At 43.8% G+C, this 27,697-nt stretch overlaps 1 protein-coding gene across 1 annotated transcript; it reads left to right on the top strand.

Annotated features, from left to right (window-relative positions):
- Nucleotides 1-47: 47 nt before the first annotated feature.
- On the top strand, nucleotides 48-25,174 carry LOC139562441 (tyrosine-protein phosphatase non-receptor type 13-like). The gene is made up of 18 exons (XM_071380157.1): nucleotides 48-974; nucleotides 1,610-1,780; nucleotides 1,876-2,050; nucleotides 2,608-2,818; nucleotides 2,922-2,959; nucleotides 4,633-4,697; nucleotides 5,140-5,301; nucleotides 7,581-8,049; nucleotides 10,333-10,454; nucleotides 10,576-10,661; nucleotides 16,913-17,049; nucleotides 17,254-17,402; nucleotides 17,581-17,671; nucleotides 19,565-19,721; nucleotides 19,995-20,172; nucleotides 20,517-20,732; nucleotides 23,325-23,387; nucleotides 23,853-25,174. Exons 1-18 carry the CDS (start codon nucleotides 123-125, stop codon nucleotides 24,021-24,023), a joined length of 3,513 nt encoding a protein of 1,170 aa, XP_071236258.1. The 5' UTR covers nucleotides 48-122; the 3' UTR covers nucleotides 24,024-25,174.
- Nucleotides 25,175-27,697: the final 2,523 nt, after the last annotated feature.

Here is a 27,697-nt window from a genome sequence, read left to right as displayed (position 1 = left end):
ACAGGTCGCTCTTGTAAAATACATTTTTATTTTCAATGCGATTTACCTGTGTAATTAAAGGATCAATTAAATGAAAATAAATACACAGACAAACACACACACACACACACACACAACTGTGAATGAACCCTGTATGTACTTCCAGTGGCATCAGAGAAGAGGCGGACGGCAGTTTAACATACTGCCTTATGGGTGATGGAATAACCATTCTGGCTGATAAAGAATACTTGACCATCAGTTCGACTTCGGACAGTCCCTCTAGCCTCACCTTAAACACCTCATGTACCCCCAGTGTGGCTCCACACACTACCTCTCATACCCCCAGGACCAGATCCACCCCCCCTACTAGGGTCCGATCCACCACCCCCAAAAGTACTTCCATCCCCCACAGCTTGTTCTCGCAAACCACAAGCTCAACAAACCCCAATTTGTCATCGCAAACAACCTCTGTCCAGCAGACACCATCTCAGCCCTCCTCTAGGCCTACATCCAGCCTTTCCTCTAGGATGTCTGACCTCAACATCAGCCACTCGGTGCATCCTTTTCAGCCCCAGCATGCTACACCTCCTGTTCTCAGCCTCTCTTCCCATACCTCCAACCCCAAATCCAGGACCTCTGATCGCAAACAAAGCATCACCTCCGATCGTAAACACAGCATCACCTCCGATCGTAAACACAGCATCCCCTCCGATCGTAAATACAGCATCACCTCCGATCGTAAACACAGCATCACATTCAAGACTACCAATGCCTCCAACATCACTCGTTCAGTCATCCAATACAATCCCCAGCCCCCTGACACATTGCCCCCCTCGCAACCCCCCGCACGCCACCCCTCTCCCCAGCCTCCCTTGTCCTCACTCTCTCCCCCCATTCAGGCTGCACCTCTCCCACATACACACCCTACCTGGAGACAGGAGACAGAAGGGGAGGAGGACGAAGATGAGGATGAGAATGAGGAGGATCCCAGAAAAGTGAGACTTAATGTCTATGACATTACATTTAATTATATATTTTTTTTTTTGTATCACATCCATAAAATCACTTTCCTAGGTGCTGGATTAAAGAGGATAATGTAGAACAAAAAATACATCTGTCAGTATTATTTTCCTGATGCAGCCATAGTTTGGGGTTGAAATGTTGTCCTATTAAACAACACTTTGGGAGGATATACCAGTGTGCAGATAAATTTTTTGTTCTAATGACATTTGATTGAACTTTATTCATAGGGATCCCGAGTGGCGCAGCGGTCTAAGGAACTGAATCTTGAACCAGGGGCTGTAGAGACGTCACTACAGCCCTTGGTTCTAAACCAGGTTGCATCACAGCTGGCTGTGATTAGGTGTCCCATAGGGAATCACAATTGGCCCAGCGTCGCCATTGTAGGCCGTCATTGTAAATAATACTTTTTTATTGACTTTATTTAACTATTAACTAGTTAAATAAAGTTTCATTTTAATAAAAAAATATATAAAAGCAATTACCAAAAAAGTTAAGTAGCACTTTTCACAAGTGCGTTCACAAAAACCCAAGTCTAAACCCTGAAGAAAACAGCAGAGATAGTGTCCAGGCCTTTGTTCTATTTTCTGTCTTTGTGTTTTCCATCCAGGGCATGATGAAGGAATTTGAGATGTGTGTGGTTCTGACCAAGTCGTGGAGCGGTAGTTTTGGGTTCACCATCACACGCAGCAAACTGGATGCCTGCTACTACATTCAGGACATACTGGACAACCCTGCTAAGACTGACGGACGGCTCAGACCAGGGGACAGACTAGTCACGGTATGCACACACACATGGACACACACACAGGAACACACACATACACATAGGCACACATTATCTTTACCCGTCTCCCCGATATTCCCCACTCCCAGGTCAACGGCCAGGATATGACGAATGTAACAGATGAGGTTGCCATGTCGATCCTGAGGTCGTCTCCTAGGAGACTGAGTTTGATCCTGGGGAGGGCGGTGACCAACCTGATCGCTCCACCTTTTCCAGACCACCTGCAAGACATCATCCTGCACAAGACACCAACTGGACAGCTTGGTAAAACACTGAATGGGAGCGTGACTATTAGTATTTATCAGATAGGGGAACTCTATTATAGAAAGCCGGTGTGAGGGTCTGCGCTCAGGCTGCAATGTATGGCGGCCGGTGCGTGGGAGAAAAAATATTTGTAGAACTACGTAGGCACTCAAACCATGAAAAGGGAAAAAAACAAGGAGGTCGAGATGCAAAAATATACTTAATTTAGTCCATGCTCAAAAGGATATTAAAAGGTCCTCGTGCAGAGTGCTAAAAAGTGCTGAACAAAAAAAGGAGCATACGTTTCGGCTTCTATGCCTTCGTCAGTGCTGTACAATCTCAGTAAGGAGGCACGTACCTAAGAAGACACACCTGCTGTGCGTCACAGATGCAGGACAAAGGTGCTCTGTTACAATTCCAACCTTTCTGTCTGTATGTATTTCTAATATCTGGATGGTGTTCATTAGGGCACACCATAGCAAAACACTTTGCAACGGAAAACATTCAGTTGTTTAGGTCGTATATCCTCGTGTCACTCTTTTTTCTTCTGTTTTGTTCCTAATGAACACATCTCTCAGGTATCAAGCTGACGGGTGGTATAGGCAGCAAATGGCAGGGGATCTACTGTCTGGAGGTGGTTCCTGGTTCACCTGCCTGTGAGGAGGGCAGTGTCCAACCAAACGACAGGATCCTGTACATCTGTGGCCGATGCACCATGGGAATGACTCTGGAGGACGCTGTCAAGGCCTGCGAGAACGCTCCGCGCAGAGTGAAACTCAAGGCCACCAGGTGTGTGGGGTTGCCTGAGTGTGTGTGTGTGTGTGTGTTTTGTTGGCACGCATGCGTTTCTTTTGTTAAATGATCCGTCTGTTTCTTTTCTTTCTTGTTGTAGAGATGACCAGCCCGTGACTCCCAAAGCCAAGAGTAATGGTGCGTATAAGATCATGTAGGTGTAACAGTATAACTTTAAACCGTCCCCTCGCCCCAACACGGGCGCGAACCAGGGACCCTCTGCACACATCAACAACTGACACCCACGAAGCGTCGTTACCCATTGCTCCACAAAAGCCGCGGCCCTTGCACAGGAAGGGGAAACCCTACTTAAAGTCTCAGAGCAAGTGACGTAACTGATTGAAATGCTACTAGCGCGTACCCGCTAACTAGCTAGCCATTTCACATCCGTTACACTCACCCCCCTTTCAACCTCCTCCTTTTCCGCAGCAACCAGTGATCCGGGTCACGGCACCAATGTAACAGTATAACTTTAAACCGTCCCCTCGCCCCAACACGGGCGCGAACCAGGGACCCTCTGCACACATCAACAACTGACACCCACGAAGCGTCGTTACCCATTGCTCCACAAAAGCCGCGGCCCTTGCACAGCAAGGGGAAACCCTACTTAAAGTCTCAGAGCAAGTGACGTAACTGATTGAAATGCTACTAGCGCGTACCCGCTAACTAGCTAGCCATTTCACATCCGTTACATAGGGAGATGCTTTAACCTCCCGGTGACCACTATGTTCCGTTCAGGACTCATCTCGGTGTATATGACCGCTGGTTCCCATAGAAACAGACACGAACTGAAACACTGGAATGCTGGCTAAGTGTTGCAATGGGTTAAGTTGATGTCATGAGTCGTTTGTAACCAGGCAGGTTGATGCCTCATTGACGAAGTAGATGCTATTCTCAGATCAATCATTACCAGGGTAGATAACCACATTACCTGAGACAGAAGCTTCATGGTTTGGTCTTTCAACATTACGGTGTGTGATCCTGTGTCCTGTCTGTCTGTGTCCAGGTCTCAGTGACCTGAGAGAGTGGAAGAAGGAGAAGGAAATGGACTATTTCAGTGGGACCTTTCTCTCGCTACATTTTTTTTATTGGTCTCTCTCCTCTGTCATCTCTTTGTCTGTGTTTGTAGCCGTAGCCCGGTGCTGACAGACAGTGTGTGTGTGTTTGTTGACAGACAGGGCCTGTGCTGCCACTGCAGGATTAATTATTACAGAGCATCTAAACCTCCACTGGGGTATTAGACCACACACACACACACACACACACTAGTTGTTTGTTGACAGTGAGGGGTGAGGTAGAGGGACAAGAGAGGGGCAGTCTAAAAGGCCAGTGTTGTCTACCTGTTCGAGAGGACACCTGCGCACCAAAATGGCCACAGAGGAGGGAGGTCAACGTGAGTTTCTGTCCTCTTCGGGAATATATCATCGCCAGGGGAATGTTTTACTTTTGTTTGACGTGGACAGCTTCTGCAGAGGCTTTGTTTTGTGACTGGAGGGATGGAACGTTATCCGAGGTCAAAACGGGAATGAATATGTGTCCGATTGATCTTGTTTGATCATACGCCTGTATTGGTTGTGGTACCTTCGCTTATGAATTATCGATGATGTATGTTTCTAATACTTGCAAGTTGTTTTTATCTCTCAGTAGATTAAGTTACATTGAGCACGATTCAGGAACATTGAGCAGGTGCTATCATTTACCTTACCTGCCACACTGGCCTTTGGGTTGACCATAGGACTTACATAATATAGCAAACTTTCTTGTCCATTGAAATGGAACTATTTTGTTCTGTCTCTCTGTTTGTTCTGTAGCTAAAGCCATGCCCGAGGCCACTGGGAAATTCAGACCACTTCTCTCTGTCACCTCCGATCAAGACGTAAGTGTTAGCTCTCACTCTCTCCGTCTCTCTATCTACCTATCCCTCTCTCTCTTTTGCTGTCTCTCTTTCTCTATCTTTCCTCTCTGTCTCTTTCTCCAACTTTTCTTTCTCTATCTATTTCTCTCTCTCTCTCTCTGATGACACAGGTTGAAACTAGAGTCATCTGTTCTCTCGGCTTGGGGCCTGTGTGGGCATTCTCACCTGATTCATGCATTAATATTTTACTGCTCAAACACTGCTTACCTCAGCCTGTGGCAGAGAATTGGGAATGCTCTTATAGCAGTCTGGATAAAAGTGTCTACTTAGTGGATAAATTGTAATTGCAAGTATCGCGGGATAAGGGCTTCCTAACTAGAATTGTCACAGTAATTTGACTCAAGTGGAAGTTAGCATTCACCCCTAAGACTGGATTTGTAACTTCTACCTCTCCCTCTCTCAGAGCTGTATCTTGCAAATATATGTGTGTAAGCCAGAGAGAGGGGGTCTGGGCTTTGCTCTGATTGGTGGATGCAACGGAAGCACGCTCAGAGTGAAGGAGATCTGCGCTGGAGGCGTGGCGCAGCAGGATGGACAGCTCAGAGTGGGAGACATACTGCTTGAGGTATGCACACGCTAAGGTCTACCCATGCCTGCGACATTCAGAAACTCTAAATCAGAAATAACTTCCTCCGTTAGTACAGTGAATCCATGAGTTGCTCCTCTCTGTCTGTCACTCGCGCCCTGCGCACAGCTCGCTCTGCATGCGCTCTACTCATGGCTGCTTTGAGTCTGTGAGTATCCATAGCAACGGCTCCACCTGGGCTGCCCTGCTCAATGAAGAGACACAAGAGAACATTTAGCTGTTAAGCTCTTTTTTGTCACTCTAAACATTTTCTGTGAAATAATCTCTCCCGTCTTATATTTGACGAGGTTGAAGCACTTCGTTATGATCTTAGTCAGATATGACTGTATTGTGCAGCAGAGCACAAACAAGAGGTTCAGCTTCAAAATATTAGTGATACACGAGCGCTGCCTGTACCCTAGTTATTCATGGGAAAACAGGCCCTACCTGACCCTATCCTGATGTATAATGTTGGGGCCCGTCGGGCTCGGGTCGGGTGAGCAGAGCTCTAACGCACACATGTGACTTATCAAGGACTGATCCGTCCATGACTGATGATGCGTCCAAACATGACTTTTAATACAGTTGAAGTCAGAAGTTTTACATAAACCTTAGCCAAATACATTTAAACTCAGTTTTTCACAATTCCTGATATTTAATCCTAGTAAAATTCCCTGTCTTAGGTCAGTTAGGATCACCACTTAATTTGAAGAATGTGAAATGTCAGAATAATACATTTACATTTAAGTCATTTAGCAGACGCTCTTATCCAGAGCGACTTACACATTACACATTGGAAAGTTCATACATATTCATCCTGGTCCCCCCGTGGGAATTGAACCCACAACCCTGGCGTTGCAAGTGCCATGCTCTACCAACTGAGCCACACGGGACCATAGAGAGAATGAGTAGAGAGAATGATTTATTTCAGCTTTTATTTCTTTCATCACACTCCCAGTGGGTCAGAAGTTTACATACACTCAATTAGTATTTGGTAGCATTGCCTTTAAATTGTTTAACTTGGGTCAAACGTTCCGGGTAGCCTTCCACAAGCTTCCCACAATAAGTTGGGTGAATTTTGGCCCATTCCCCTGACAGAGCTGGTGTATCTGAGTTAGGTTTGTAGGCAGCCTTGCCCACACATTTTCTATAGGATTGAGGTCAGGGCTTTGTGATGGCCACTCAAATACCTTGACTTTGTTGTCCTTAAGCCGTTTTGCCACAACTTTGGAAGAATGCTTGGGGTCGTTGTCCACCCCCACAACATGATGCTGCCACCCCCGTGCTTCACGGTTGGGATGTGTTCTTCGGCTTGCAAGCCTCCCCCTTTTTCCTCCAAACATAACGATGGTCATTATGGCCAATCAGTTCTATTTTTGTTCATCAGACCAGAGGGTATTTCTCCAGAAAATACGAACTTTGTCCCCATGTGTAGTTGCAAACCATAGTCTGGCTTTTTTATGGCAGTTTTGGAGCAGTGGCTTCTTCCTTGCTGAGCGGCCTTTCAGGTTATGTCGATATAGGACTCGTTTTACTGTGGATATGGATACTTTTGTACCCGTCTCCTCCAGCATCTTCACAAGGTCCTTTACTGTTGTTCTGTGAATGATTTGCACTTTTCGCACCAAAGTACGTTCATCTCTAGGAGACAGAACGCGTCTCCTTCCCGAGCGGTATGACGGCTGCGTAGTCCCATGGTGTTTATACTTGCGTGCTGTTGTTTGTACAGATGAACATGGAACCTTCAGGCATTTGGAAATTGCTCCCAAGGGTTAACCAGACTTGTGGAGGTCTACAATTTTTTTCCTGAGGTCTTGGCTGATTTCTTTTGATTTTCCCATGATGTTAAGCAAAGAGGCACTGAGTTTGAAGGAAGGCCTTGAAATACATCCACAGGTACACCTCCAATTGACTCAAATTATGTCAATTAGCCTATCAGAAGCTTCTAAAGCCATGACATCATTTTCTGGAATTTTCCAAGCTGTTTAAAGGCACAGTCAACTTAGTGTATGCAAGATTCTGACCCACTGGAATTGTGATACAGTGAATTATAAGTGAAATAATCTCTCTGTAAACAATTCTTGGAAAAATGACTTGTGTCATGCACAAAGTAGATGTCATAACCGACTTGCCAAAACTATAGTTTGTTTTAACAAGACATTTTTGGAGTGGTTGAAAAACGAGTTTTAATGACTCCAACCTAAATGTATGTAAACTTCCGACTTCAACTCTATATTTGTACTAAATATGTGTCATTGTTGTATTCAAATGTGTTCTAGGTGAATGGTATAATAGTATCAGGTCTGAGCCACTGTAAGGTGGTGGATATCCTCCGTCAGGCTGAGGGAAACATCCAACTCACAATCTGTAGAGACATACCACGGGCCAGCACAGCACCCTGCACTGATGCATTCTTCTCTATGGGCTTCCCTGGAGACAGCATGGCCGTCTGTCCTGGATCCAATATGGCCTCCTGTCCTGGATCAGCATCCAATATGACTTCCTGTCCTGGATCAAATATGGCCTCTTATCCTGGATCAAATATGGCCTCTTATCCTGGATCAAATATGTCCTCTTATCCTGGATCAAACATGGCCTCCTGCCCTGAAGTCAACATGGCTACCAGCAACGGATCCAACATGGCATCCTGCACTGGATCAAATGTGTCAGTCTTCATCGAAGCCGAACCATACTCCAACCCTTCTGCATGTTCCTCACCTGATGTCCAGCAGGAGGACCTTCCCCCTGGTGAGATCAAAGGGATAGTTAATCCAAAAGTAATATCTGTTGTGGGGTTTCATACTTAAAAAGTGTTACTTTTAGCTATTTTTAGCGAAGTAAATATTTCAATCCGCGGGCCTAAATCCTAAACAGAATGTACTTAAAGGCCCAATGCAGCCGTTTTTTTATCTCAATATCAAATCATTTCTGGGTAACAATTAAGTACCTTACTATGATTCTTTTTGACCATTTTAATTGAAAACAAACAAAAATAGCTTCTTAACAAGAACAATTTCTCAAGCTAAAATTGCTCGGACTTTCAGGGTCTGAGTGGGGAGGGGAAAACTGGAAACTAGTTGTTGGCAGATAGGTTTGTAACTCTTTCTTATTAAATCAAATCTTATTGGTCACATACACATGTTTAGCGGATATTATTGCACGTGTAGCGAAATGCTTGTGTTTCTAGCTTCAACAGTGCAGTAATATCTAACAAGTAATATCTAACGATTTCACAACAATACACAAAAATGTAAAGGAATGGAATTAAGAAAATACAAATATTTGGTCGAGCAATGTCGGAGCGGCATAGACTAAAATACAGTAGAATACAGTATGAGTAGTGCAAAATATGTAAACATTATTAAAGTGACTAGTGTTACAAATGATTAAAGTGGCCATTAATTTCAAGTCTATGTATATAGGGCAGCGGCCTCTAATATATTAACGAATTTACCGTCTGCTGATGTCACCAGGCAGGCCAAAACTCTATCCCACCAAAACAGGCTGAAATTTCAGGCTGAAATTTCAGGCTGAAATTTCTGTCTTTTCAAACGGCTCTTACACTAAAAGGGCATTAAAAAACTATAAAGATATGTGTCCTCCGAAGAGGGGTGGTGGTGGGTGGGTTAATTATTATTATTTTTTAATAAATAAAGAATATGAGCAGGGTAAATTTTATTCCAATGGCCTTTAGGCTGCTGAACAGTGGAACATAGGACAGATGTAGGATGTTGAACAGTGGGACATAGGACAGATGTAGGATGCTGAACAGTGGAACATAGGACAGATGTAGGATGTTGAACAGTGGGACATAGGACAGATGTAGGATGTTGAACAGTGGAACATAGGACAGATGTAGGATGTTGAACAGTGGAACATAGGACAGATGTAGGATGTTGAACAGTGGAACATAGGACAGATGTAGGATGTTGAACAGTGGAACATAGGACAGATGTAGGATGTTGAACAGTGGGACATAGGACAGATGTAGGATGTTGAACAGTGGAACATAGGACAGATGTAGGATGTTGAACAGTGGAACATAGGACAGATGTAGGATGTTGAACAGTGGGACATAGGACAGATGTAGGATGTTGAACAGTGGGACATAGGACATATGTAGGATGTTGAACAGTGGAACATAGGACAGATGTAGGATGTTGAACAGTGGAACATAGGACAGATGTAGGATGTTGAACAGTGGAACATAGGACAGATGTAGGATGTTGAACAGTGGGACATAGGACAGATGTAGGATGTTGAACAGTGGGACATAGGACAAATGTAGGATGTTGAACAGTGGAACATAGGACAGATGTAGGATGTTGAACAGTGGAACATAGGACAGATGTAGGATGTTGAACAGTGGAACATAGGACAGATGTAGGATGTTGAACAGTGGGACATAGGACAGATGTAGGATGTTGAACAGTGGGACATAGGACATATGTAGGATGTTGAACAGTGGAACATAGGACAGATGTAGGATGTTGAACAGTGGAACATAGGACAGATGTAGGATGTTGAACAGTGGAACATAGGACAGATGTAGGATGTTGAACAGTGGGACATAGGACAGATGTAGGATGTTGAACAGTGGGACATAGGACAAATGTAGGATGTTGAACAGTGGAACATAGGACAGATGTAGGATGTTGAACAGTGGAACATAGGACAGATGTAGGATGTTGAACAGTGGAACATAGGACAGATGTAGGCCCAATACATGGTCAGGCAGTACACTGCAGAGACGGAATAATTATCTTTCCAGTGTTTTCCATATTGAATGTATTATAGTGTATTATATTTTGTATTTGTATTTATATGCTGGCTTCACAAAATTAATTTTCATGTAAAAAAAGAAAAAAAGAAAGAAGGGCATTACATTTGCACAATTTCACAGTATTATTCCAACCTCATACTGTGGAAATATATGTATAAAACCCAGGAAAATAAATGTTTTGACTGCACTGGGCCTTCTAAATAATTGAGTCATACTGTATGTAATATTGCCTGTGTATTTGATTACAGAGGGGACTTCAGATCCAGTACCTGATGTAGAGGAGGACATTACCCCCCGTTTACCCCCCGACCCCTCCTATCACCCCTCACTCCGCCTGCGGGCCCTCACAGAAGAGGACATGGCTGGACAGGTAACACACATACACACAACACTGTAGCATTGCAGTCTATCATGAAAATAGGAGCCCCCACACTCACCTGTCACCTCTCTCTTTCTGTCCCATTCTCTCTCTGGTGTGTGTGCGTGTGTAGGAGAGCTGTAACAGTAAACCCTCTCATCCGGCTTGCTGCCTGTCCAGCAAGAGTATGACTAACTTGCTCCATGAAGCCTCGAACAGGTAAGACTGATCTTATCCTCCTCTCCTCTCTTCCTCCTCTCCATTTGTCTCTCATTAACAATCACACATTGTTGCCAGTAGGGGAGAGCGGGGTAAGTGGAGCCAAAATAAATAAATAAAAAATATATATATATACAGTGCCTTCGGAAAGTATTCATAACCCTTGACTTTTTCCACATTTTGTTACGTTACAACCTTATTCTTAACCAGATTCAATAGTTTGTTCCCATCATCAATCTACACTCAATACCCCGTAATGAGAGCTGCCCCGGTCAACTGTAAGTGTTGTTATTGTGACGTGGAAACAACAGCTCAGCCACGAAGAGGTAGGCCACACAAGCTCACAGGGACCGCTAACTGCTGAAGCGCGTAGCACTTATAAATCGTCTGTTCTCGGTTGCAACACTCACTATTGATTTCCAAACTGCCTCTGGAAGCAACGTCAGCATAAAAACTGTTCTTTGGGAGCTTCATGAAATTGGTTTCCATGGCCGAGCAGCCGCACACAAGCCTAAGATCACCAAGCGCAATGCCATGCATCGGCTGGTGTGGTGTTAAGCTCGCCGCGTTTGGACTCTGGAGCAGTGGAAACAAGTCCTCTGGAGTGATGAATCACACTTTACCATCTGGCAGTCCGACGAACGAATCTGGGTTCGGCGGATTCCAGGAGAACGCTACCTTCCCAAATGCATAGTGACAATTGTAAAGTTTGGTGGAGGAGGAATAATTGTCTGGGGCTGTTTTTCATGGTTTAGGCTAGGCGCCCTAGTGAAGGGAAATCTTAACACTACAGCACACAATGACATTCTAGACGATTTTGTGCTTCCAACTTTGTGGCAACATTTTGGGGAAGGCCCTTTCCTGTTTCAAAATGACAATGCCCCCCTCCACAAAGCGAGGTCCATACAGAAATGGTTTGTTGAGATCTGTGTGGAAGAACTTGACTGGCCTGCACAGAGCCCTGACCTCAAACCCATCGAAAACCTTTGGGATGACTTGGAACGCCGACTGCGAGCCAGGCTTAATCGCCCAATATCAGTGCCCGACCTAACTAATGCTCTTGTGGCTGAATGGAAGCAAGTCCCCGCAGCAATGTTTCTACATCTAGTGGAGGCTGTTATAGTAGCAAAGAGGGGACCAACTCCATATTAATGCCCATGATTTTGGAATGAGATGTTCGGCGAGCAGGTGTCCATATACCACACCCCCATTCCATGCACCTTCACGAACTGTCACTGGACAGCATCGCCCACGTACCCCAAGGAAACTCAACTTACCCCATACCCCAATGACCATGCTTTACCGCAGGGATGGTGCCAGGTTTTTCTCCAGATGTGACACTTGGCATTCAGGCCAAAGAGTTCAATCGTGGTTTCATCAGACCAGAGAATCTTGTTACTCGTGGCCTGGGAGTCTTTTAAGTGCCTTTTGGCAAACTCCAAGTGGGCTGTCATGTGCCTTTTACTGTGGAGTGGCTTCTGTCTGGCCACTCTACCATAAAGGCCTGATTGGTGGAGTGCTGCAGAGATGGTTGTTCGTCTGGAATGTTCTACCTTCTCCACAGGCGATTTCTGGAGCCCTGTCAGTGACTATTGGGTTCTTGGTCACCTCCCTGACCAAGGCCCTTCTGACCCGAATGCTCAGTTTGGCTGGGCAGTCAGCTCTGGGAAGAGTCTTGGTGGTTCCAAACTTCTTCCATTTAACCTCTACAGATCGGTGCATGTTTTTTCTTTGTATTGTCTTTTACCAGATCTAATGTGTAATATTATCCAACATTACTTTTACATTTCCACAAACTGCAAAGTGTTTCCTTTCAGATGGTATCAAGAATATGCATGTCCTTGCTTCAGGTCCTGAGCTACAGGCAGTTAGATTTGGGTATGTCATTTTAGGCGACATAAATTGAAAAAAAGGGTCCGATGGAGGCCACTGATGGAGGCCACTGATGGAGGCCACTGATGGAGGCCACTGATGGAGTCCACTGTGTTCTTGAGGACCTTCAATGCTGCAGACATGTTTTAGTCCCTTCCCCAGATCTGTGCCTCGACACAATCTTGTCTCTGAACTCTACGGACAATTCCTTCGACCTCGTGGCTTGGTTTTTGCTCTGACATGCGGTGTCAACTGTGGGACCTTATACAGACAGGTGTGTCCCTTTCCAAAATCATGTACAATAAATTGAATTTACAACAGGTGGAATCCAATCAAGATGTAGAAACATCTCAAGGATTCTCATAGAAAATGGTCTGAATACTTATGTAAAAATGGAATTTCAAGGAGTCTGAATAGTTTCCGAATGAACTGTACAGTTGATGTCGGAAGTTTAAATACACTTAGGTTGGAGTAATTATACTAGTTTTTCAACCACTCCACAAATTTCTTGTTAACAAACTATAGCTTTGGCAAGTCGGTTAGGACATCTACTTTGTGCATGACACAAGACATTTTTCCAACAATTGTTTACAGACAGATTATTTCACGTATAATTCACTGCATCACAATTCCAGTGGGTCAGAAGTTTACATACACTAAGTTGACTGTGCCTTTAAACAGGTGGACAACATTCATTTTACACCCGGCTCTTGTTTACTGCGTGCATGACTGGGTTTGAAGCAGAAACATCTCATATTTGACAAATCACATTACAGCATGTGTGTTTGGGTGCTACGTAACATTTCTTCTAAATAAATCAGCGTAACAGTTCGAGGCACTTGACAACTGTATGTGATGAGTCAACAGAGTTAGTGCAAAAGGGCCAATGCAGATAGTTAAATAGTTAACCAATAGCTACACAGACTAACTATATTGATAAAATACTGTATATAAATGCAACATGTAAAGTGTTGTCCCATGTTTCATGAGCTGAAATAAAAGATCCCAGAAATGTTCCATGCTCACAAAAAGCTTATTTCTCACACATTTTGTGCACAAATGTGTTTACATCCCGGTTTGTGAGCATTTCTGCTTTGTCAAGGTAATCCATCCATTTTATAGGTGTGGCATATCAAGAAGCTGATTAAAATAGCATGGTCATTACACAGGTGCAACTTGTGCTGGGGAAAATAAAAGGCCACTCTAAAATCAGCAGTTTTGTCACACAGCACAATGCCACAGATGTCTCAAGTTTTGAGGGAGCGTGCAATTGGCATGCTGATTACAGGAATGCCCACCTCAGCTGTTGCCAGAGAATTGAGATGCTTGGGATGCTCTGGTTCAACGTGTACGACAGTGTGTTCCAGTTCCCAGCAATATCCAGCAGCTTTGCACAGCCATCAAAGACATGTCGGAACATTCCACATGCCACAATCAACAGCCTGATCAACTCTAAGTGAGGGAAATGGTGGTCACACCAGATACTGACTGGTTTTCTGATGCACATCCATTATTTTTTTCAAAATGTACAGTAGGGCCTAATGAATACTGTATATTTCAATTGACTGATTTCCTTATATGAACTGCAACTTAGTGAAATCTTAGAAATTGTTGCATGTTGTGTTTATATTTTTTGTTCAGTGTACATAGCAGTCTTACGGCTTGGTGTAGAAGATGTTCAGGGTCCTGTTGGGCGGCAGGTAGCCTAGCATTTAAGAGTGTTGGGCCAGTAACCAAAAGGTTGCTGGTTCGAATCCCTGTGCCGACTAGGTGAAAAATATGTCTGTGACCTTGAGCAAAGCACTTAATCGTAATTGTTCTTGTAAATCTCTCTGGATAGATACGTCTGTTGAATTACTAAAATGTAATGTAAAATGTTCCAGACTTGGTGCATTTGTATGGCTTGCTGTGCAGTAGCACAGAGAATAGTCCATGACATGGGTGGCTTTGACAATTTTTAGGGCATTCCTCTGACACTTGGTATAGAGGTCCTGGATGTCAGGGAGCTCAGACCCAGGGATGTACTGGGCCATGCACACTACCCTCTGTAGCGCCTTGCGGTCGGATGCCAAGCAGTTGCCATACCAAACGGTGAATCAGCCAGTCAAGATGCTCCCAATGTTGCAGCTGTAAAACGTTTTGAGGATCTTAGGGCCCATGTCAAATCTTTTCAGCCTCTTAAGGGGGAAGAGGTATTGTTGTGCCTTCTTCACGACTGTGTTAGTGTGTGTGGACCATGATAATTCCTTTGTTATGTGGCCACTGAGGAATTTGAAGCTCTCGACCTGTTCCACTACAGCCCCGTCAATGTGGATGGGGACATGCTCAGCCCTCCGTTTGCTGCACTCCACGATCAGCTCCTTTGTCTTGCTGACGTTGATTGAGAGGAGGTTGTCCTGGCACCACACTGCCAGGTCCTCCCTATAGACTGTCTCAAAGTCGTCAGTGGTCAGGCCAACCACCGTTGTGTCGTCAGAAAACTTAATGATGGTGTCAGTTGTGGGTGAACAAGGGAGTACAGAAAGGGACTAAGCACGCACCCCTGAGGGGCCCCCGTGTTGATGATCAGTGTGGCGGATGTGTTGTTGCCTACCCACACCCCCTGGGGGCGGCCTGTCAGGAAGTCCAGGATCCAGTTGCAAAGGGAGTTTAGTGATGAGCTTGGAGGGCACTATGGTGTTGAACACTGAGTTATATCGTCAATGAACAGCATTCTCATGTAGGTGTTCCTCTTGTCCAGGTTGGAGAGGGCAGTGTGGAGTGCAATAGAGATTGCGTCATCTGTGGATCTGTTGGGGCGGTATGCGAATTGGAGTGGGTCTAGGGCGTCCGGGATGATGATGTTGATGTGAGCCATAACCAGCCTGCGTTTCATTGCTACAGGTGTGAGTGTGTCGCGTAGAGTAGACCAGAAGGCTAAACTGAAAAACCTTACCTCTATCAAATAAAACGATGGAGGAACCGCAAAAGTACTTAGAGTTAATTTACATAGTGATTCCGGAGGAAAACAGTACTGCCACCAAAAGTATACATTATGGGACAGCTAGCTAAAAACAATGCTGCCCCATCAACAGCTCGATCAAAATGACTGATACTTCCTATTTGAGTTTTTGCTTGTAAGCAGGAATCCGGTGGATAGAGTAATGGTCAGATTTGCCAAATGGAGGGCGAGGGAGAGCTTTGTATGCATTTCTATGTGTGGAGTAAAGGTGGTCTAGAGTTTTTTTGCATTTAGTTGCACAAGTGAAATGCTGGTTAAAATTAGGTCAAACGGATTTCAGTTTCCCTGCATTAAAACCACCGGCCACTAGGAGCGCCACCTCTGGATGTGCATTTTCTTGTTTGTTTATGGCCCTATACAGTTCGCTGAGTGTGATCTTAGTGCCAGCATCGGTTTGTGGTGGTAAATAGAAAGCTAAGAATAATATAGATGAAAGCCCTTGGTAAATAGTTTGGTCTGCAGCTTATCATGAGGCATTCCAATTTAGGCAAGACAAAATACTTCCTTAACATTAAAGATTGCGAACTAGCTGTTGTTTAAAAAAGAGACACACACCTCCCCCTTAACCTTACCTGAAGCTGCCGTTCGGTCTTGACGATGCATAGAAAACCAGCGCGATGTATATAATCCATGTCGTTGTTCAGCCACGACTCTGAAAAACATAGGATATTACAGTTCTTCAGGTGCCATTGATTGGATCGTCTTCGTTCGAAGCTCGTCAAGTTTAGTGTACTTTCACCATTAGAACGGAGGATCGAGGCGATTTATTTACTCGCAGACGTAGACTCGTCAGGGAACCCTCTCGTTTGCCTCTCTTGTACCGTCGCTTTCAAACCCCAGGGATTAGGGCCTGGTCCAGAATGAGCAGTACATCCATAGACTCAAAATAGAAGATGTTTCCATGATACGGTAACTGCACTGTAAGCACAGTGTGTTCATCTTGAAGTCGTGTCTCAGTTGTCCTCGGAGTACACTGTGTACATCTGTAGTGTCATACCACAGACTGTTACTCAATGTTTTTGGGAGTGTAGACTAACTTTGACCACAAGGAGGCAGCAAAGAGTCACTGATGAAACACAAACTTGTGCTGCCTATGATGATACTGTATAACCATATCATAATGGGATCTCCTGGTTGAATAGAGGTTGACTTGATAGTTAGTATATCAGTGATGATATATCATAATATAATTATTGATAAATAATTTGATATCAGATACAGTATAGAAAAGCTGCTATTGTATCTTAGGTGCAAAACGTGCATGGAAAATAGGCTCAGCATGATTTCAACCCCCTACGAAACACTATAAATGGTCTGGTCTGCCTCCCTACAGAAGAGTAGAAATGGTCTCATCCCTATCCCCTGATCCCCCCCCCAGGAACCAAATCCCTGTGATGCCATTGGACAAAACCATGATGGGCAGCAAGAACAGCCAATCAGACGGCTGGAGCAGCGAGGATGAGGATGATGAGACATTTGAAGCTAAAGGTCAGGAGACCATGTCACCCTTCCCAGGTACAGGGTCAGGGGAGGGTGGCCGGTTCAAATCCTACTCTGACAGGAAAATGTGTTTCCGTTGTGCCTTTGAGCAAGGCACTTACCCCTAAACTGCTCCAGAGCTCTGCACCATGGGCTATTATTTTTTATAGCACTTATAACTACAGTGCATAGGTCCCATATTTATAATCATGAAGAACTTATTCCCTCTCCTCTTTCCAGGTCCACCTATAGTATCAGAAGAAGAGTTGGCCAGCCTAGCCATGATCAGTCCAGCTAAGACCAGTCAATACGCTGGGTCCAGAGTGAAAGCCCTCATACAGATACTACAACATCAACTAGACCAGCAAGAACTGGTCCGAGAGTTCATGGTGGGTATACACTGTGTGTTCCTCATTCATACACATGCGCACACACACACACACACACACACACACACACACGCATGCAAACACACACACTTATGAAGTATGTTAACCATGTCATGTAACTTGGTCTGCCTTTTCAATAGCAGCAGGAAACATTTTCAGTTGGTGTTGTTCGTTTCAGGCCTTGGAGCATCTAAAGCCGTCTGATAACTGTCTAGTGGGGAAAGCTCCGGAGAACCGGGAGAAGAACCGCTACCGGGACATCCTGCCCTGTAAGTCCCTGTTAAACCGGTTGAACTACAGTCCCTTTCATGCTTCTGTGTAGTCTGCACTGGAACCTAATCTAATCTGGGCTGGAGAGGACAGCTGCGGGAAAATTGACACAAGACGTGTTAATTACGTAATTTTCCGGTTAGATTACAACCTAATGGTCCCTGTTGCAGCCAGATAATGACGTATTTTTCATGACGGTATCAAAACGTCATATTTTGTTTGTTATCTGGTCATATAATAGTTAATAAAGATAAAGACATATTTTTATGGTGGCTAAAAGACGTCCTTATACAACCGGTATACAACCTAAAGGGTATACTACAAAGCAGATTCAATGAGTTAGCCATTATTTCTGTATTTTTAAGATATATATCTTGAAAACTTTATTGCTGACATGCAAAACATTTCGGGACTATATCAACAATGGACTAATGAAACAAATACCAAAAGATAGTTTGGGACTATATCATTTTGGGACTATATCAACAATGGACTAATGAAACAAATACCTAAATATTGTTTTGGGGTGGAATTTTCCTTTAAATTTGATAAACAACCAGAAATAACTATTTATTTTCTGTTTCAATGAGAAAGCTAAATGTAGGAGTTTAGGGTTTTTGAGTCAATTAGACCATGCCCATTTCAAGCTCAAGGCCTTCTTTCCAAAAAATGTAAATGTATTTCAGAATATTTTGTCAAGTTAGCTGGTTAACTAATTTATGCTGCTTTGTAGTATATACCTCTGAACATAACGACATAATTTTGTCATTTCAACCAGTTTTGCTAGCTGGGCAGTGGTCACTCAAGTCTTATCACTTATTTTAGGAGTTCCCATATTTAGTGTATTTCTTTCCTCTCACACACTCCGATTTCCGTGGTAATTTACTCTGGTGACTCTTATCCACTCTAGCTTGTGCCATTTGCTTTCTTGTCAACGAAACGACCGTGGAAACGTTCGTAATGACCTCTCAACAACCCTCCGTTGTGGATTTAACTCAGTGTCTCGACACTTACATCACAAGAAAGAGAAGAAAGTTAACTTTTATTTTAGTGGGTGTGGATTATTTTGTGCAATTGGAAAAAGTAATGATTTAATACAGTCGAAATGTTTACAAATTAGATGTGCTGAAATGAAAGCATCCACACTTGGATTACAGTGATATTATGTTTGATCTCACAAACAATGTCAAGTATGTATAGATAAGTGTAGTCTATAGCCAAGTGTTTAGATTTTAAATCTGTGGGCGTCATTCTCTTGACATAGTTGTTGTCACGTTCTCTTGCGTAATTCAACGACAGTAATTCATTAGGCAGTCTAGACAGCGCAGGTGGGTGCAGATAGGGGTGTCGGCAGGTGAAAGTCGGCGATGAGGGCCGGGTCTAGGATGTCTTTAGCGGGGACCCAGCACCAAATCGTCCGGGCCATAACCCATAAGTCAATCAGGTACTGGAAACCCCTGCCCCGTGGTCGAACGCTCAGGAGGCGTCTCACCCTGTACTTGCTTCTCGTTTTCCAGCGTCTGTCCTCACACCCTTTCTGTCATTATTAAAGTAATCACTAATCACTGTATTAATGCCACTTTAATAATGTTCACATATCTTGCATTACTCATCTCATATGTATACACTGTATTTTAAACCATCTATTGCATCTTGCTCATGCCTCTCTGTCATTGCTCATCCATATATTTATATGTACATATTCTTATTCCAATTCTTAGATGTGTGTGTATTAGGTAGTTGTTGTGGAATTGTTAGATTACATGTTAGATATTGCTGTACTGTCGGAAACCAGAAGCACAAGCATTTCGCTACACTTGCAATAGCATCTGCTCACCATGTGTATGTGACCAATAAGATTTGATTTGATTCTCTCTGCTCCTGCTCTCTAGATGATAAGACGCGTGTTCCAGTGGGTGATAACCAGGACTATATTAATGCCAGTTATATCCATATGGAGGTTGGCAGTGAGGAGTTCATCTATATCTCCTGCCAGGGTCCTCTGCCCTCCACCGTGCCCGACTTCTGGCAGATGGTCTGGGAGAACAGGTCTGTGCTGATTACTGTGTTGTGAAGTTCACATACAGTGCATGACGTCAGTGTATACACAATCGTTGCCAGGCATCGTTTCGACAGAAGACGTTTTGCAGGGGGAAATGAGAAATTCTTATTGTCCCATGTGGTCCCTCCCTGTTTCCGTCCGTGTTCTTCCGTTTGGTGCCGAATGAACACGAGCCCGGTGTGTCAGTGCTGACCTGTAACTAAAGTCTTATGGCATGAATAGTACAACATTGTTAACAACCCTCCTTCCCCGCTCCCCAGGTCTGATGTGATAGCCATGATGACCCAGGAGGTGGAGCGAGGCCGGGTGAAGTGTCACCGCTACTGGCCAGAGAGGGTGAGCTGCCCCCTAGACACGGGGCGCTTCCAGCTCAGCCTGGAGAACCAGCAGATCAAGGAATACTTCCACATCAAGATCATCCGCATGGTGGAGAAAGAGGTGGGGGGGAAGGAGGGACGATAGAGGGGACAGCTCAAACACAATCCACTCATAGATGTGACGGAGAGGATACTAAAAAGAGAAATGAAAAATGTAAAGCATGAATTAGCATGAGTACAATGTGTCTGTTTTTTCGTGTCTACTAAATCCAGCGAAAGTCATTTTGAAGGATACACTATCTCTCATATCAATTACATTTGTCGTCAGCCACTGTCATCTCTGCTGTCTCTTAGAGGGTTTAGGCACTGGTCTCGTTTATGACAAAACACATTTGTAAAATTGTACAATTTGGAATTTGATTGGTTGATCAGTTGATTGATATGTGTTCCCTCCTCCTGTTCCAGTCTGGTGAGACCCACTTTGTCCGTCACCTGAAGTTTATGCGTTGGCCTGACCACGGTGTGCCGCGGTGTTCAGAGCAGCTGGTCAGATTTATCCGCTACCTCCGAGCAGTCCACCATAAAGGACCTGTCACTGTACACTGTAGTGCTGGGATAGGACGAACAGGAGTACTGATCTGCACCGATGTCATCCTGAGTCTCATAGAGAACGATCTCCCGGTGAGTTCGAACACACAGGTGCGCACTAATGATGTATAAACACTAGATTGCTGATACTATGTATTGGCCAATGAGAGGCTTTGAAGCCACCATATTGGTACTCCTCAGAAGGAGCCAGTCCTCCATTGGAATTAATAGAATTCTACAGTATTTCAATTTAATGTTTCAATTTAATTTAATATATTTAAGTATTTCTTTGTTGTAGTGGAGACGTTAAAAGTATGCATTAAGATGTCTGTAATATAATATATTAGCAAACATTTATGTAGTCACAGGATCGGACCCTTTTTTTTTTTCTCTCCTAAAATGGCATACCCAAATCTAACTGCCTGTAGCTCAGGACCTGGAGCAAGGATATGCATATTATTGATACCATTTGAAAGGAAACACTTTGAAGTTTGTGGAAATGTGAAATTAATGTAGGAGACTATAACACATTAGATCTGGTAAAAGATAATACAAAGAACATGCGTTTTTTTATTTTATTTTATCATCTTTGAAATGCAATAGAAAGGCCATTATATCGCTTAGGAGTCTAGGTGCAATTTATATTTTGGCCGCTAGATGGCAGCAGTGTATCTGCACAGTTTTAGACTGATCCAATGAACCATTGCATTACTGTTCAAAATGTTGTATCAAGTCTGCCCAAATGTGCCGAAATGGTCAATTGATACATTTTCAAATCAAAATCAAATGTATTTATATATCCCTTCTTACAATTAGCTGATATATCAAAGTGCTGTACAGAAACCCAGCCTAAAACCCAAACAGCAAGCAATGCAGGTGTAGAAGCACGGTGGCTAGGAAAAACTCCCTAGAACGCCAAAACCTAGGAAGAAACCTAGAGAGGAACCAGGCTATGAGGGGTGGCCAGTCCTCTTCTGTCTGTGCCGGGTGAAGATTATAACAGAACATGGCCAAGATGTTCAAATGTTCATAAATGACCAGCATGGTCAAATAATAATAATCACAGTAGTTGTCGAGGGTGCAACAAGTCAGCACCTCAGGAGTAAATGTCAGTTGACTTTTCATACCCAATCATTGAGAGTATCTCTACCGCTCCTGCTGTCTCTAGAGAGTTAAAAACAGCAGGTCTGGGACAGGTAGCACGTCCGGTGAACAGGTCAGGGTTCCATAGCCGCAGGCAGAACAGTTGAAACTGGAGCAGCAGCACGGCTAGGTGGACTGGGGACAGCAAGGAGTCATCATGCCAGGTAGTCCTGAGGCCTGAGGCATGGTCCTAGGGCTCAGGTCCTCTGAGAGAGAGAGAGAGATAGATAGAGAGAGAGATAGAGAGAGAGATAGAATTAGAGAGCGCATACTTAAATTCACACAGGACACCGGATAAGACAGAAGAAATACTCCAGATATAACAAACTGACCCTAGCCCGCCGACACAAACTACTGCAGCATAAATACTGGAGGCTGAGACAGGAGGGGTCAGGAGACATTGTGGCCCCATCCGATGATACCACCGGACAGGGCCAAACAGGAAGGATATAACCCCACCCACTTTGCCAAAGCACAGCCCCCACACCACTAGAGGGATATCTTCAAACACCAACTTACCATCCTGAGACAAGGCCGAGTATAGCCCATAAAGATCTCCGCCACGGCACAACCCAAAGGGGGGGCGCCAACCCAGACAGGAAGACCACGTCAGCGACTCAACCCACTCAAGTGACGCACCCCTCCTAGGGACGGCATGGAAGAGCACAAGTAAGCCAGTGACTCAGCCCCTGTAATAGGGTTAGAGGCAGAGAATCCCAATCAAGTACATAACTATGGAGAACATACATTTTTTATTACCATATAATTTTTTGTAAGTTTACACACTTCCAGGAATGTTATAAATTATGGATAATTGGCTTCCCTTGCAGAAAAGACACTAACCGTCACACATCTAGATGGGGGGGGGGGGGGGGGGGCACAACAGGGGTTTAAACTGTAGAACCCAGTTCCCACATTTTAATATCAAAATGGATTTTATCAAACAAAACTATGCTACGTTTTATTTCTGGGACCCTCAGGATAACAAATCAGAGCAAGATTACTGAATGTAAGTACATTATTTACCTTCAGAGGTGAATGTATCAAATCAGTTGCCGTGATAAACGTTTTTTGTTGTTGTGCACTATCCTCAGACAAAAAGCATGGTATTTTCTCACTGTAATAGCTACTGTAAATTGGACAGTGCAGTTAGATTAACAAGAATTTAAGCTTTCTGCCCATATAAGACATTTCTGTGTCCTAGGAAATGTTCTTGTTACTTGCAACGTCATGCTAATCACATTAGCTCACGTTAGCTCAACAGTCCTGCAGGGGGGGACACGGATCCCGTAGAGGTTAATAAACTTTTTTCACAATGGCTTTCGAAACAGTGCCTCTGGTCAGTTATCTAGTGTTTATATACATAATTGGTGCACACCAAGACACAAACACATGCATGCACACGCTTACACACACTCCTTACCTCAAATAAGGATACAAACTATGCTCTTCACTTGGTGTTCTTAAAAGTCCTTATATATGTCAGAGAGATACCTGTACTAACCTCCATGAACCTAACTCCTTGTCCTTCTCTGTCCACAGATCAACGTCAGTAACATTGTGAGGGAGATGAGACTGCAGCGATATGGCATGATTCAGACTAAGGTCAGTACAGTAGGCCCACCTGTATGAGGTTAGTGTCAGGAGTCACAGGTCAAACTTTTGATTGAACAGGCTACCATCAATCAGGCTACCATTGATTATTTGTCTATGGCTTCCATAATCCTATCCACTATTGTTTCCTACATAATCAAATATTAAATGAAATATTCCACACACCCAGTTTGAGTGGTTCTTTGGTCCTACTATCCTGGGGTGGGTTTCCCAAAGCCTTCATAGAGTTAGTGGACCCCCAGAGAGCTAGAGAGAGAGAGGCTGCCACCCAGAAGCTGGTTCCCCCTAACCACTAATGTACCACATCATAAGTCATTATAACATCCTATAATTATCTGACTACAGTTAGCTCTTTACTGCACTGTGTGTGCGTGTGTGTGTGTGTGTGTACGTGCGACAGTGCATGAGCGTTTGGGTGTGTGTGTAGTAACATCTCTGTTTTGTCTCTGGTTATAGGAGCAGTACCTGTTCTGCTACAAGGTATGGTTGGAGGTTCTACATCGCATCCTGCAGCTGCATGGTAAGCATTGGCAACCAGAGAGCCCCCGCGAACTTAATGCGAGCCCTCGCACACACAGTAACCGATGGCAACCGGAGAGCCCCCATGAAGATAATCAATTTGTTTGACCAGGTTTCTTGCCCCCGCCCGCTAGTTGATTTTGTTATGAACACTGTATATGTATGTGTTTTAGCCAATTCCTCTGTTCGTTTGATGTCATGCCAAAACATGACTATTCAGAGTTGGCTAAAGCACATATAGATGGGACGACCAGGCCACAATATGTTTCTGCATGGTTTTGATATTTGGGTTCTGAATTTATTGATGGAGGTAGAAATTTTTACTGTTGGTTCTTTTGTGTTTTTTTCCCGAGATGGCAGTGACTGATTAAACACTTAATTGAAAGGAGAGATACTGGGATTGCAGTATTGGTTTGAGTTAGATCAATTATTTGACAGCCTTTAGGGGTTTAGTGACTTTGTCTTCTGTGTTAAGTTAGGAGTGTTTTGGTTGTGCGACTTTTAAAGGGTGTTACTATTTAAATTGTTCTATTTAATCATTCCACATTTTATTTAAAAGTTAATGTGTATATTTTGCATATGATCAATTATAACCTAAATACATTTAATTGCACCACAGCACATCACTAATCAACGATGTCACTGCTCATTGCAATGCACAGGGTGAGGTGTATTATACCAAAATGTATATTAGAATATCTTTAAATATGTAGCTAATATATAGAGTTAATGAAATATTGTGTTTAAATATTGTGAAATAAGTGCATGTAAATCTTGTATGAGTTTTGTCAATGACTGAAACCAGAAGTGAATAGAATCAAGTGCCTTGGAAAGACTTTGTTTCACCTTCGGAAACCTGAAAACCAGGTTTGATTGAACAGGACCCTGAGAACACGTGATTCTGTAAGGAATCTCTGTCCGATACTTTCACCGTTTGTTGTTCATGTTGTGTTGTCCCACAGCTCGGATTCACTGTATGTGAATTAGTGGTGAAACTATCTTCATTTTGCAGTCTGTCTACAACCACTGAACAAGTGCTTAAGTGTTTGAAATGTAATGGCAGTCAAATGCACACAAAAAAACGTATTGTATTTCTGAAAGCATTTCTCATCATTGTACAGTAACATCACTATTGTAGCTGCAGTTTCAGTAGCATGATAATATACCTCGCTGTAACATACACTACCAGTACAGTGTAACCTTGGTCTGGTCACTATGTATTACCTCTGACTGTCATATAAACGCTGTTCTCAAATACGTATTTGTTTCACATCGTGGTAAGAGACAGGATCAGGATTAGAAACAGATTTTCTTCATTTGGTAGGTCACAGGTATTGTATATGACAAGTACTATTTACAAACTGACAGAATATGGAAAAGAGAGAAAGAAGGAGAGAAGAAAAGAGAGAGGTCTACCTACAGGGCTAACTGACAGAACATGGAAAAGAAAGAACGAGACAGAACCTTAACTGTGACTACACGGAGCCCTTTTCTTGTACAGAGTAAATTCTCTCTCCAGGTTTACTACATGATAAATAAGTGTGTCTCACACGGGCCTTTGTGACGGCATGGAAACCCCACTGGGTACACACTGGTTGGATCAACGTTGTTTCCACACACACACACACACTTCTTAAAACCTGAGACTGGGGAAAGCCCTGCAGCAATGTCTCCCTCCCCCACTGTCAGGACTCCATACCTCACTCCTTCACTAAGTCCCTTCCTCATCCCCTCTCTCACACTCTCTCCCTCCTTCACTCTCTACCTCAGATGTTGTTATAGCTGTGCGTTATTGTATACTAGGCATGGCATGGGTTATTCAGGGTCCAGTCACTTTTAGGTTTATAGAGTTATATAAATCCTAATAGCCTTTTATAGTTTTGTATAAATAGTTATCTCCTTTTTTATAAAAGGTGATTGCAGGAGTCTTGGCTGGAATGAATGAATAAAGAAATGAGTGAATGAATAAATGATTGTAATCCCTGGGCAGGGTCTGAGTGAGAGCTGGAACCTCTCTGGGAGAATCTCAATTGTGTTGCCTTGATTCCTCACGACCTCTGACCTCAAATGGGTTTTGAGAAGGAGACAAGGAGAGAGGATGCAAGGAATTTAGGAAATTCAATTAAGGTGATCCCCCCCCCCTGATCAAGTCTCACATCCTCCTTATCCGTCACCAGGCACCATTCTAAAGCACCACTGTGCATACTGCACTCTCTTTTCTAACCATATGACACACGGGAGAGGATAAACACTGCTTTAGCTGTAAGGAGAAGAGAGAAGGAGGGGAGGAGAGGACAGACGGAGGTGAACGAGAAGGAGTGGAGGAGAGGACAGACGGTGGTGATGGAGCGGAGGAGAGGACGTACAGGGGGGATAGAGATGGAGTGTGGAGGACATGGGGAGGTGGTGAAGTAATTAGTTGTGGAGTGTTCAGTGAGAGAACAGTAATTTATAGACCACGCGGGAATGTGTAGAAATGAACTCACCGACTTCCAGTAAATCCTCACTCTCCATGTTGGGTTGGCACACACACGCCGCCATGTTTTCTGTTCAGTAGATATATCTATTTTTTTTTTATAACACACACATGAGCTGCTGCATTACTCGTCGCGCACACATCTTGTTGGGCTTTAAAGAGTGTCTAACTGTTCCATGGGAAGGTTGGTCTGGGATTCGTCACCTGGGGGACACTGGGAATTTGAATTTTCCCATGACTACTGTGGACTCCTCATGGACAGTTAAATGAGTGATATGAAGAACAGACAAACATAAACACTCAGGGAGGATAGAACACATCGTCCACATATCCTGGGTGGCCAGAGAGCTGTAACTGACACACACACAGAGAAGGTGCTAGAGGTTCGAAGGCAAGCAGCTGGATTTTCAATTAGGGGGAGCGTGGGGGGGGGTATTTTTGTCTCGGTGGAGGTGTGTTGTCGGCACCAGCCTGTTGTTGAATGGGGGCCGAAGGTTAGTGATGATAGGGGCTCAATCGTCTTGGAGCATACAGTACGAGTCAGTACATACCTCACTGTCACCACCACAACTTAGCAAAGTAGTTGGTGGCTGTGTGTGTGTGCACATATTTGTTTTTGTGTATGCACGCATAAGTGGATGTGCAGGCATATGTGTGTTTGTGTGTGTTATTCACATCCCTTGTGCGTGTGTTTGTGTGTGTAGACCCCCTTGTCATCTCTGGAGTGACAAAGTGACACTCAGAGAACAACCATTCATGACAACACTGAATAAAACCACTTGTTTTACAGACACACTCAAAGGAACAAGGAAGTCAAGGAAAACCAGTTATGAGAAGTCCCTCTTGTAGGTCGACTTATAATTATCTTCGGACTGACTTAAGGGGGAGTAGCTGCTGTCATGTTGTGGGGTTTTGAGTTACTGCCAGAAGTAAATAAAACACCATTTTATTTGTCACATGCTTCGTAGACAACAGGTGTAGACTGACAGTGAAATGCTTACTTACAGGTCCAAATAGTGACCCGAGGAATAAATACAGGGTGAATTACGAATACAAATATAGAGTAAAAATATCATGGCTATATATAGGGAGTAGAAAATAACGTGGCTATATACAGGGAGTACCAGTACTGAGTCAATGTGCAGGGGTACGAGGTAATTGAGGTAGCTATGTACTGTACATATAGGTAGGGGTAAAGTGACTAGGTAACAGGATAGATAGTAGACAGTAGCAGCAGCTTGTGTGTGTGTGTGTGTGTGTGTGTGTGTGTGTGTGTGTGTGTGTGTGTGTGTGTGTGTGTGTGTGT

The sequence above is a fragment of the Salvelinus alpinus genome, chromosome 32, assembly GCF_045679555.1.
Source record: "Salvelinus alpinus chromosome 32, SLU_Salpinus.1, whole genome shotgun sequence".
In the NCBI taxonomy this organism is placed as follows: Eukaryota; Metazoa; Chordata; class Actinopteri; order Salmoniformes; family Salmonidae; genus Salvelinus; species Salvelinus alpinus.
This window is presented reverse-complemented; position numbering and strand designations above follow the sequence as displayed.

What these genes read in the sequence shown, in the direction of transcription:
- LOC139562441 (XM_071380157.1), top strand. Translation starts at nt 123, where the DNA reads ATGAACCCTGTATGTACTTCCAGTGGCATCAGAGAAGAGGCGGACGGC. An exon ending in CAGGGGACAGACTAGTCACG is followed by an intron (nt 1,781 to 1,875) that starts GTATGCACACAC and finishes CCCCACTCCCAG; the next exon opens with GTCAACGGCCAGGATATGAC. An exon ending in TGGGAGACATACTGCTTGAG is followed by an intron (nt 5,302 to 7,580) that starts GTATGCACACGC and finishes AATGTGTTCTAG; the next exon opens with GTGAATGGTATAATAGTATC.